Genomic DNA, 12,655 nt, shown 5'->3' with positions numbered 1-12,655 from the left:
TCACCATGTGTGCAAACCTCTGGATTACAAGGTAGGGATGGTAAGCCACAGTGTCCTGTGACACTTCCTTATACACAGCTTATAGACATTAAGAATGCTACTATTTTCCTGTATCGGACTGCTTGAATTTCCAGCCCATGTATACCAACATCTAAAGTGGAGTAAATTCTTGACCTAATTCCTTTCTTCCTAAATCTTGGTTAAAATACATATGTGGTGTGAGTTATATAAATGGCCTTTAAAGTTGCTCTTGTGTGCTCTGTCAGGGGTCAGACTACCTGCTACTCAGAGGGATTTTTTTTCCTTTCATTCCCAGCTGCCACAGACCTCGTGTGTATTAGCAGATTAATTCGGTTCATTGAGGGTCAGAGCCACTCTGAAGTAGGGAATGTCAGCATGACTGGACATAGCACCAAAACACACTGTGGTACCAAATAAAACTTCCCAGCGTTCATGCTCAGGAGGCTACAAAAATTGCTCCAGACAAGACTGTGGAATAGTTTTGGAAGGAGGAAGGCTGGGAAGAGTGTGTTCTTATAACCCCTCCGCCATCTGTGTCTGAGGCACGGAAGTTTACTGTGACATCAGCATGTGACATCGTGATGAAGAGGCGGCCATGTAGGCCCACATCAATTTATTCCTGTTTATTCTAACGTGACTCCTCTGTATATTTGAGTATCTAAATTCTAAAAGGCAAAAACCGCATAAACATCGGTTGTCATGTGCATTTTTTTCCCCTTTCACAATAAACTCTGTCCTACAGCACAGGTACTGAAAACCAATGATCCTTCAGGTTTAAAAGCATAAACCCGGGAAGATACAGAAAGGGTTTATGTTAGTCTACTTTCGTGGCTGCTCCTTTCCAGAATAAAGGGGCCCACTGAGACTCCCGTGGGTGTCCTACTAATATCTACACCCCTTCTTCAAATTAACTTGATGAGCATCCTTCTGCCTAGGCAGTGCTGGTTCACGAGAACTACAGCGTCAGGGAATGGAAGCCCAGGGCTGTGTCCAGGTCTGGTAGGGTACTGCACACTGTCAGAGACTTGGTCCAAGGACGGTCATTTCACTGAGCCTCTTTGGGAGACGCTACATCCCAAAATATTCCAGGGTGACAGCTCAAGGACTAGCTTCAACTTAAAGAAAAACAGACGAGGGGCTGGGGATTTAGCTCAGCGGTAGAGCGCTTGCCTAGGAAGCGCAAGGCCCTGGGTTCGGTCCCCAGCTCCGAAAAAAAGAAAAAAAAAAAAAAAAAAAAAAAAAAAAAAAAAAAAAGAAAAAAGAAAAGAAAAAAAAAAAAGAAAAAAGAAAAAAAAAAAAAGAAAAACAGACGAACAGGATTCTCAGTGAATATGGAAAGACAAAAGGGTATGTGCCTATCGACACGAGCAAAGGGAAAAAAACCACTGTTGCCAGTTTTGCTTATGGCTTCAGTTGCTGTCCCCAGAACTGGAAGCAAATTCCTCATAGCCCTTGCTACTAACTGACCTAACACAGCTCTCTTATTCATGGCTTGGTGACCCCAGCAGAGGGGCATTCTGTCTGGCTGAACTCCCTAAACTATCCTCAGGGCCTGCGCTGAAATGAGGTGGTGAGCCCAAGGTCATATGCCATCTTCACAAGTCGACGATGTGCCTGTCCTCTTATAAAATGTTAGCTGAGGACACTTCCCTCTACAAGTTTTAATGGGTCATATACTGATAATTATGTGTATAAACAACACAGGAGTTTTAAAAGCAGTTCTGTATAAGATGAACAAATGCATAACCAGAAGACAGACATGAGGCATCATATAATGCCTCAGAGGACATCTCAGGGTAGCCAGGCCTCAGGGACTTGCTTCCCTGTGTTAGCCTGAAACAAGAGGCCAAAGGAGCTAGGAAGATAGCGGGGACCAGCAAGGCTGTTTATGTTTCTCGGTCTTGGTTTGCATTCAACCCATTATCATCCCAAAGCTTTCTCCATGACTCCAAAAAATGGTTCCAGCAGCTTAACAACAACAACAACAGCAACAACAGCAGCAACAACAGCAACAAAAAAACTTTCTCCCTAGACATTCTCCCCATAATTCATGGTGGACAATGTATCCCTCTGCCCTCACTGATGTCACTATCCTGGGAACAGGGACATTCTCGCTCCATCTCACCATATTCTCTGCTATGACAGAGAAAACGAGAGCTTGCTGGAAGTTGGTACCATGCTTTGGTCTTCCTAGTCTTTGGAGCCTTGAGCTACGCAAAACCTTATTCCTTTTATACCTCCCCCATGTTCTCATCCTCAGGTCTCTGGGGTTACCACCTACCTGCAATTTTACCCAGACTGCTTTTCTGGAAGTCAGGGTTCCTGAGCTCTTCTGTGCTTGCAGACTTCATGACGGAATTGATGGACGACAGGGTGCTGATGAGTTGTGAATTGAGGGAGCCGATCTGTGAATGAGGCTCCCCGAAAGCCTCCGCCAGCTCACTGTAGTTCTCAGCCAGCAACGTCTGCTGCTCTGCCAGCAGCTTCTGCACGCGCTCAATGTAGTGATCCAAGCCAGTCATCATTCCAGATGGAACCTGAGGCTGAAGAGGATCCTCCAGGAGATCCCCTACAGGCTCGTTCCCAACACCCACGCTCCTCCTGCTGCCTATGAGTCCCACAGTCAACTGTGGAGGCCCGCACGCTATGGTCCTCATTTTGAGACCAACTAGATAGTTGTCGTGAATATTTATCTGTCCCACACCCGACTCTTTGGTCTTCACAGCACATGGCTTGTCAAAGTCAGAACTGCCAGACAGCACTGTCCCGACCCCAACAGACCGAGTCTTTGTGGAGGGGTTGATGTCTCTGACTCGGCCTTCTCCGATGGCCACCGTTCGCATCTCCACATTCTGGGTGCTGGTCTGCTTGTCCAGAGTGCTGAGGAGAGTGTTGGTGCAGGACTCCACCAGGGTGGTTACCTCCGTGTTAGTGCCCTGGTCCACCCGCTCCAGATTCGTGCTGGTGTGCTGGTCTGTGGTATGGGGCACCGCCATGACAGCAGCTTCCCCCTGACCTACAGCCTCTGTGTTCATGCTTCGGGAGGTGCACTCCTTGGGCAAGCAGACAATCACATCAACAGAACAGTCTCCACAGCCAATGGACCGCACGTCTTTGAGGTTCAAGTTTGTCTTCAGGAGGGTCAGGTCGCTCCCAGAAGCCTCTGTGTTGCTGCCTGTTTCACAGACACTGACTTCTACACCCACACTCCGGTTACAAGTCTCAACAGACCTCCCTACGCATCGGTCGTGAGTCCCCACCCTCTCCTTTACGACCCACCAATTCATAGGCAGCTCGGGCCCCACGACTTGGTTCTTGCGGTCAGGATGGCAGGAGGTGCCTACGCTACTAGTTTGCACGGAGGTCCCAACACACGAATCCATTGTGTCCACGTGACTGCCGACCATTTGTTCTCTGGTTGGCACTAGCGCCTCCACCAACTTGCTGAAGACAAGTGGCTGGGCCATTATGGCCTTGTCAACTTTTTTCCTGGATCCGGCAGCCTGTAGTTCCTGCTTGAGCTTAGTCATCTCCTGGTCATGGGTGGTTTCTTTAAGCTGTACTTCCAGGCGGTAAATCTTCTCCTTTAAGGCCTCTATGGTCTGCTGCTGCAGTTCGATCTCTTTGTCAGCCTCAGTAATAACCCCAAGCATGGCTTCTGTCACGCTGATGCCAAAATTCCTCGTCTCAGTGACTGTCCCCACAGCTGTATCCTTGCGGGACCTGAAGTCCCTGTGGTATACAACGATGTCATTCATGTTCTCATCGCTGCCCACCGCCACAGACTTGCGCTCCCGAGACGCGCACTGCCCGTTCTCCCTGAGCTCCGGCGTGGCTTCACAGCTGCTATCCTGAATCTTCTGCTCCAGCGCCTGCATGTCAGCCGTGAGCTGCCGGAACTCCCTGATCCTCTGTGTGCTCTGCTCCACGCTCTCCATTTCTTCCTCCTCGTAGTCGATGTATAATTCCCCGCCACCTCTTCGGGCTCGGGAAAGCAATTCCAGCTGGGAGGCATTGCCTGCGCTGTAGGAGCGCTTCCTCACACCACACGCCTCGTTCTGGGACGCGGCCCTCTGGTTCTTCAGCTGCGAGGCCAATTGCCTTTTCTCTTCTTGCAAGACCGAGATCTTGACCTGGAGCACAGGGATGGTTCGCACCTGCTCCTCAAGCTCCTTCAGGCGCTTTAAGGCAATGGCCATCTGCTCGCGGATGTGCTGCAGGTGCATGGGGCTCACGTTGGTCACCGGGGTGGAGATCCCTGAACTCAGCGGGCTGTGACGGACGGAGCTTCCCATGGAAGAAGTCGTAGGCACCGCTGGGACATAGCTGCTATAATCGCCATTGCCTTGGTATCCATTCTGAAGCTGGTGCATTGCAGAACTGTGGTTGCCAGAACCCATGAAGGATGGGAGGGAGCTCGTGGAGCCCATGCCTCCAAAACTGGCCAGCCTGGGCCTTCGGAACTCACCCGGTGCCATCTGCATGGTGACTCTCTCCTGTTCAAGCCTTCTCCGGGTCTCCATCAACGTCTTGGTGACATGGAGGTTGTGCCTGGGGAGTTGGGGCGAGGGAGGGGGCAGCAGCTGTCGGTTTTCTGAGATAGCAAAAGTGGGCGAGGTCTCTAGCGGGGCAGGTGGCCGTGGGATTGGGGTCGACGTGACGTGGCTTCTGGCTAGGAGGAAGCTGGGACACTGCTTGCTGTCATCACTGTTGGAGGATGACAGGGACTCAGTGGAAGTCCACACACCTTGAGGACCGGGTATGGCCCTGACTTCTGCACATGGCCCGGATGGCTTTCGCCTCTTCTGGATGTTTAGTTTCTTGATGGTGTTTCCCTTCTGTATGTCATCCACGTACTTGACGAAATCTAAGTCTAGCTGAAAACCGTACGGGGTTTCCACAAAATACGGGTCTTTCTTTTCCTTGTTACGGTCTCCATTCAGAACTCCATCTGCGTTTTCTAGGAGAGAGAAGAAAACATGACAAGACAAGCATTACAGGGTTCAGTAAGAACAATTATTTGTGAGTGTAGCACAAGCCAGTCTGACTTAAGAGTTGTCAGTCCTCGTTTCTGAACCTCGCCCCTCTGAAAGAAAATGGAGACACTGCCAATGTCACAATAACACAGGTCTGTAATCCTAGCTACTGGGGAGACCGAGGCAGGAGGATTCTATGTTCAGAGCCAATCTGGGCAATTGAGAGAGAGATCTCATTTCAACATCAAGGAAACATGGCTGGACGCAGCTCAGTGGTAGAGAGATCTACAGTACTAACCACCCCTATAAGTAAAGGGATAATTTAAGGATTCAGTCTGTAACATCATGAAACAGAAGTCCTCAGAGCCAAACACAAGTTACATTGGTCCTAAAAGCCTGACGACATGGCCTCGTGGATTCACCTGTCCTCTACAACTCTCTGAAGGAAAAGAGGGGAATTATATCTTATGCACAAAATGCACTAAGTCAGCAGACCAAGAGAGAGGATCACAGCAGAAGCACGGAGACAGGGATGTCAGTGTTGTGTGTTCATCTTTCCAAGGTTTGATAGTCTTTCTTACCAGTGGCCAAGAGCCACCCAGTGTCTAACTAGCTCCACGTGATTCCCTCTTGCTCTGACTCCTTCTTGCTTCTAAGCTGGGGAGCAGGAGGGGGGGACACACAGGACAGGAAGTGAGTTTTCCCGTAGCCTATGTACAAGAACACTGTCGCAGGACAGACTTTCACCTACTGCTTAGTTTCTCTTCCTACTTAAAACCCTCCCCCAACTGGAGGAAAGTTTTCTCCGCTCTGCCCCTGTTTTGCTTTTTGATACAACATTTACCAACTCACAAACCTCTGGTTTTGAAATCCTTAGCAACCCAGACGAGTCTAAATGGAAGGAAGGGCAAACCAAATTCCAACTTCAGGATCATGTGGTATTTAGTAAACGCTACTTCTGGCTAAACCAAACATTTTAAAAAGGAAACACAAGAACTTTTCAAAGCACAGACCTTGTTGCTGATCTGAGCCATGCATTTCATTTGAAAAGCAAGGTCGTTTTGTTTGTTTAAACCGTAGGATTAGGTCATATGTTTTCCTACCGCCACACTGAGAAGGCTTGTACTTCCAAGACTGTGAAAAGGACCAAAGGCTAGGAGTGAGAATGAGAGCATTTGTCCCCTGCCCCAGTCCAGGTTATCCCCTGCTGCCTATCTGATTGTCCCGCCCAAGGATGGGAGGCAAACGTAACGTAGGCTGCTGCCTGCCTTCTGAGCACCAGCACTGCTCCAGCACACAGCTCATGCCAAATGCATGGGATAATCCGATTTCGCCTCCACATTTTTCTCTTTTAAAAACTCTGCAAAGCTTAAAAAGATCATCAAACAGAAATGAAAAAAATGGGCACGCATTTTTTGTGTCTCATTTTCAAACAATATTAAGATAAGAGTATTTGGCTAACCCGTGGTGTCCCAGGGTTCGACCATTCCAAACCCAAATAACTCCCAAACCCAAACCGCCACAGCCACCATCACAACAAAGCAGTAGTAAAACCGCTTGGAGTAAATGTTAAGGAATTCTCTCTGAAATAAGTTCCCCAGCATGAGCTGACCCAGAGTGCCAGTGCCTGGAAATTTGAGCTCATGCTAACAGAATGTATCTTCCCCTCTCTCTCCAACTCCACAGGACAGTAAGCTAGCTCAAAATATGCAGCCAGACCTGTTTCCAGAACTGTCTGAAATTCCAAAGGAAGCAAGGAGAAAGGACAGAGCCCACCTTCTCAGGGTGGAGGGTGGAGGGCGGAGGCTGAGTACTCACAGTGGTGGGATAGGGGGTGGGGGAAGAGCCTCCGTCCAGCGTGGAGGAAGCTGAAGCCATCTGCAGGTCTCCTTTAACCCCTAACTCAGCTCAGCTCCCCTCAACTCCCCGGTGCCCCGAAGATCAGCTCCTACCCAGCTCACCTACCACAGGCCCACAACAGGCCAGCCTCCGGCCGCCGCACCCCGGCTCCAGTTCCGCTCCTCTCCACTTAAGGGAACGCCTGTCAACTGGCGCGCACACCTCCCAGGCCCGCAGGGACACCATAGGCCCAGCCTGCACCAATGAGGGCTCCCGGGTCCTGCCGCCGTCACCCCGCAAAGCACACTCAGCGGCCAGGCATCCCCCCTGGAGTCTTAATGAAAACAGGAAGCCGCCTTCTTCGGAAAACCTGTGCTCTTTAGTGCGACTTTGCCAGAAGCCCAAATAAAGCCGGCAATGTGAGCCTCTCCACCGAGCGCTCAGCCTGCCCCTGGGGCCAGACACTTCATCAAAGAGTCTGTGTTCTGGAGGCAGGCCCAGCAAACTCAGCCCGGGTCACCTGAGGAAGGGTAGGGCCACAATTGGCCACTGTTCCCAGCACTGAAGGGCACTTCTCAGCCTAGCTCCTGACAGGTGGCCGGGAACCAGTAGTTTCCCTCCAATGGCTGAGCCCTTGCCACGGATCTTAAAGAAAATCAACGAAACCGGCCCTTTTTCCAATGCAAACGAAGCAGAGCGTGCTTGCAAGAATATCACAGAGACTTTACAAAGGAAAAGGCAATCGTGTCTGAGCCGGTGGCAGCTGGCATGGCTCTTCCGTTTTTTCATGATGACCTTCCCACTGCATCATTTTCCGGTAGGAAAAGTGAGTGGATTTACCCGCCCAGACACACAGAGCAGACTTTTCAACAAAAGTTAACTGTCCTCTATTTAGCTACTTCCGAGGTTCAGCATGTAGATAACCAAAGGTCCAGGTCATTCTGAATTATCCCCAAGTGACACTTTGGACTTCTCCCCCTGGAAATCAGGGACAGTTAGAATTTAACCATGGCAGACTTCTTTTCCAAGCACTGTTGAATCCCGAGGACAGAAGGGACCCTGGAGTCCATATTTCTTTCTCTAGCAACAAAATAAAACAAAACAAAAAACCATAGATAGACAAACACAGGACCCTGCCCCCAACGAACAACTAACTAGTCTCAAAATATCACCTGTACAATTATCCTTTACACTGAAATATCCAGCCTCACTTAAATATCTTTAACTTCCTCAACACCCCTTACCCCTTTTAAGACAGAGTCTCGTTAGATAGTCCTGGCTGCCTTGGAACTAGCTCTGTAGCCCAGGCTATCCTCCAGCTCGGATATTCCTGTACTCCTGCTTCCTAAGTGTTTGGAAAAGAGGTGTGGCCACAACATCCAGGACACAATCAAATTTTTTTCTAATCTGATTTCTAGGGTATCATCCTTCCACAACATACCTATGGCATGTATGGGGTGTCTCATCCTTATTTTTCAATTTTTTTTTTGTACAAGTACATCTTACCCTTTTTTAAAAATACCATGAACATCCTCAGAGCAGTCGATTAGAATTTCAAAAAATTTCCTTACTGACTCACAGGCCAGTTAACAAGATGTTATAAACAGAGTAGATGTTTAAAACCCCTTTAACAGTTATTTTTAGGGTGTGGAACTAGGGATGATAGATATATTTTGTGCTGTATAAATGTTTATGCTACATGGATTTGCTTTTTTTAAAATTACCACAGAAGCCACTGTCCCTACAGGAATGCACTGCAGTTAAAGTCTGAGCACACTTGAGCGGGCGGGTGTGAAGGCGGCCAGGGAAAACGGTTAATATTCCTTTTCCACCACAGCTTAGTTTTGCATGAGTAAATATAAAGCCAGTATTTCCCCCAGTCTCCTTTTACTGTTAGTGAGGCCGTAGCAGACAGTTCATGAAACAGCCCCTACTCCCACCTATCCCCAACCTCTCTCAAGAGACCTAGAAATCACCTTTTGAACCCCCCCCCCCCCCATGCAGATGTGATGCTAGGGTTGATAGCTATCAACTTGGACTTGAATTTACATGAGAGGACAGAGGAACCTTGTGCTAAAAGGAATCTGGTTTTGCGGATGAAAACTAGTAATAAAACTCTTGGAGAGCCTACATTACTTTATAAGGAAAGTGACCCTGAGTTCTAAGAGATACAGTAGCATTCATCCTGCTCTGTCTTCTCACCCCTACACCCCCCTCAGAGGCCTGGACCGTAAATGGAAGAAAATGCTAAGTAACCAAACTGAGGCAGTATTACCACAATCAAGCTTTTATTAAAATTGGTAAATCCCAGGGTAAGGAAGCATAAAAACAATAGATTTTTAGGGGAAAAAATCCACCTGAGTTATAAGACTTTTTAGCTGTCTCAAAACCTTTTGAGAATAACAGAAATATGTCTGCTTTCAAACAGCCAAAACTTCCCTGGCTGTGTGGAATTCAGAGAGTAACGGCTTCCAAAGGTTCTGGAACTGGAGAGCCGCCCAGGTGTTTACGAGAATTTTCTGAATGCTTGGGAATGCTGTGCTGGAGACTGACTACCCCTAGCACCCCTCTGTCTTCGTTATATAACTTTTAATGAAAATTTATTGGGTGCAGAAAAATGATCCTATTCTGTTGAGAGAGTAGGAGGGAAAAAAATCATAAGAAGTAAAATGAGGTGCAGGCTAGCTGGGAAAAAAAAATAAATGTCAAACCCAGGACGGGTTGTAGTTAATTACAAAGTCATGCGGTCAACAGGCCTGAAGATAATCCGTGAACAAGTGGCCAAGACAGAATGAGATGCTCAAAAATGGAGTTCTGAAGGCCAGGGAAGCGGTGATGCTAAGAATACCAAGGAAAGTAGGGCAGGACTGTCTGTGGGAGCGAGGGATGTGAAAGGTCGGGGAGGGCTGCGTCAGTGGGAGCAGGGCAGGGGAGACAGGGGAAGGATACAGAAGAAGCTCTAATCTTGGGACCAAGAGCTGGGCGATCTACCCCCTTTAGTATTTAGCCACCAACTAGGGGATAAAGACTAAAAGGCTACAGCAAATAGGTCCGTAAGGACAGGACTGAGCAAGGCAAAGAGAGATTGAATTCAGAGCACCAATAAAAATGGCTTTCTTTTCTTTTTAGTCTTATCATGTATCTCTCTGGCTGACCTGGAATTGATTGCGCAAGCCAGGCTGCCCTTGAACTCAGAGAGATCTTCCCAAGTGCTGGGTTTAAAGGTGTGCTATTACTCCGGATAGCCACTGGGAAGTGTAGAACAAAGAAGATAAGTATGTGTTCGACTTATAATCAATATTGAGACGCATTGAAATCTATTCTCCAACCGTCTTCACTGCTGAGCAGGCTCTGTTGTAGGACCTGGGGATACAATGTAAAGGAAAGAAACAAGATGTCTACTCTCCTGTGGCTCACAGCCTAGTGCAGATGGCCACACAGGGAAAAGAAACAGACAAAATACACAGCAGGAGCGAAGAGTCCTCAGCATCCTGTCTGGGTGACTCGGCTGCTTGCTGAAAGTGGGCTGCAGCAGTGTCTTAGGCAGGCATCCTTCCTGAGCTGGCCTCTCACCTGGAAATCAAAGATCACAGAGACCCTTTCCCTCCTCTCTCTACCCTGTCAGTCTGGTCTGAAATTAGGGCTAACCACGAAATACGGTGACCTCAATTAGAGAAGGCTCCCCAAGTTCAGGACAGAATCCCGTGATTTTTTTTCAGAGGGAAATCGAAATCGGAATCATCACCCTAATAAGGCTAGCCTTTATGTGTAAATTTACCTCCCTCCCGTAAAACTCCAAACTCCATGCCCAACTGAGGTCTCAAGAGTAGTTAGTGTAGCACTTTCTTGTGGTTCTTCTCCATTCAGCATGAGATACAGATACATTAGAAATCATTTCAACCAGAGTCATAATGTGTTATTTACTCAATTTTAGCTTTATTAGCAAATGACCTTTTCTGTCAAAATGATATTTGATATGGGAAGACCTAAAACTGACTCCGCTCACCAAGTAGAAGCTCGGACAGTGGTTAACAAATCTGGGACTACTGCCCTGCCAGCAACAGTTCTCAACTCAGTTTTGTTCTCCATGGTGACATCTGGCAATGCCACAAGGCAATGAAAAGCGCTACCACAGGTGAGTGGCTTAAGCGGGTGGCCTGCGGTGGCACTGAAGGTCTGGTCTGCCCCATCTCCCAAGACAGCCTTCGGGCACCAAATACCAGTAGTGCCACAGCCAAGGAATCCTTGCAGAAGATGCCCAGCAGAGTAAAACATCTGCATACAGCAACATGTGGGCTGTCACCTTTTATCCCTCCATTTCTCAACGGGCTACAACACTGTGTGCCAGGGACAGGGATCTTTTTAAAGACAGAGTCTGCTACGTGGTCCTAGGGCATGGAGCTTGCTCTGTAGATCTCAGACTTAGTGATTCTCCTACCTCTGCCCTGTGAATGGTCGTATTATAGACTTGCACCCGCATGCCTGGCTGTCCATCTTTTCAACCAGTGTATATCCATTGTCTAAAACAATGGGCTTTGTGATGACATTCTCACACATGGGTACCATGTACTTCTGTCACACACCCACACCCCACTGCCTGACTCACGCCTCCTGTCCCCTACTGCCTCCTTCGTACTCCTTTTCTAAAGAGTTCCTGCTTGACTTGATTCAGTATATGACAGAAAACACACAGTATTTATCTTTCTGAGAAAATGCCACTTTCAAGTAAGAAACACTCAATTATTTCTCTAGACATCTACCATAAAGAGCTATTCTTTATTACAAGCAAAAAAAAACAAAAAACAAAAAACAAAAAACAAACAAACAAAAAAACCCATGAGACATTTCCAAACTAATGTGCCTTGGACTTTTTTAAATGGACAAGGGTCTGATATTATAACTCTATTAGTCAGGGCACAATGACCTTTTTGTTCTGCTGCATGCTCTAAGCCCAATTACTGAGCGAGCCATGAAGGATAATTACACCCGTGTGTCACCACCTCACACATGGTTAACATGTTTATACTCAACAGACACCGACTGCTGAAGCTAAAGAGTTAATTCCCACGAACACACTGTCCCCTCTCACAGGGAGCACTGGGACCTGGCTTAAGAACTGAGTCAGTCCCATAGAAGTGTGGCACTGCCACAGATCCCCACAATGACAAATGGTGGTGTATAGTATGCCATTGTTGGAAGCACCATGGAGGGCCCACGGCTATGGCTAGGAAACAAGAAAGTCATTAGTGTGAATGGGGGGGGCGGGTTGCAGCTCACGAAGTGAATTCCTCAGAGTTTGGAGGGTTTGAGTTAGCGAGAGAGCTCCTGCAGGAAAGGACAGTGGTATAGAGAAAGCAGGAACTGGAACTGGACCGTGCCCTTCAGAACAGGTCTAGCAGGAAGCGCTCCTGCCGGCAACTGGGCTTTCATATATATCCAAGCGCCTTCCCCCGAATACCAATCTACACTATTTATTATATGAAAAAAAAAAAAAAACCGCAAGAGAGATGCCAGTGACATTCGCATTCTGTATTCTGCTATAAAAGACTGTGTGGTGGCAGGTAAGGCACATTTCCCTGTATGTATTAAACGGTTACTTTGTTTTACTGGCTTATTTTGCTTCCTGAGATAGTCTTGATATGTTGTTACATCCCAGGTCAACCTCAAACTCCAGATCTGTCTCAGCTGCGAAAGTTCTGGACAGAGTTAGTTGCTTTCAACCCTGCTCTTCTCCGCCCAGCTAAAACCCGTTCATTTATTCAGCCATGCAAAAAAGTGCTGGGCTCTGTCTGAAGAAACCTGGACTTCTTTGCCCGTGG

At 47.8% G+C, this 12,655-nt stretch overlaps 1 protein-coding gene across 1 annotated transcript in view; it reads right to left on the bottom strand.

Annotated features, from left to right (window-relative positions):
- Kank1 (KN motif and ankyrin repeat domains 1) overlaps positions 1-12,655 on the bottom strand; it is a 119,115-nt gene that overhangs the window by 20,143 nt on the left and 86,317 nt on the right. The window contains exon 4 of the mRNA NM_001037197.2: positions 2,303-4,981. Within this exon, the coding sequence (NP_001032274.2) occupies positions 2,303-4,981 (2,679 nt within the window). The remainder of the gene's footprint in view (positions 1-2,302; positions 4,982-12,655) is intronic.

The sequence above is a fragment of the Rattus norvegicus genome, chromosome 1, assembly GCF_036323735.1.
Source record: "Rattus norvegicus strain BN/NHsdMcwi chromosome 1, GRCr8, whole genome shotgun sequence".
NCBI lineage: Eukaryota > Metazoa > Chordata > Mammalia > Rodentia > Muridae > Rattus > Rattus norvegicus.
This window is presented reverse-complemented; position numbering and strand designations above follow the sequence as displayed.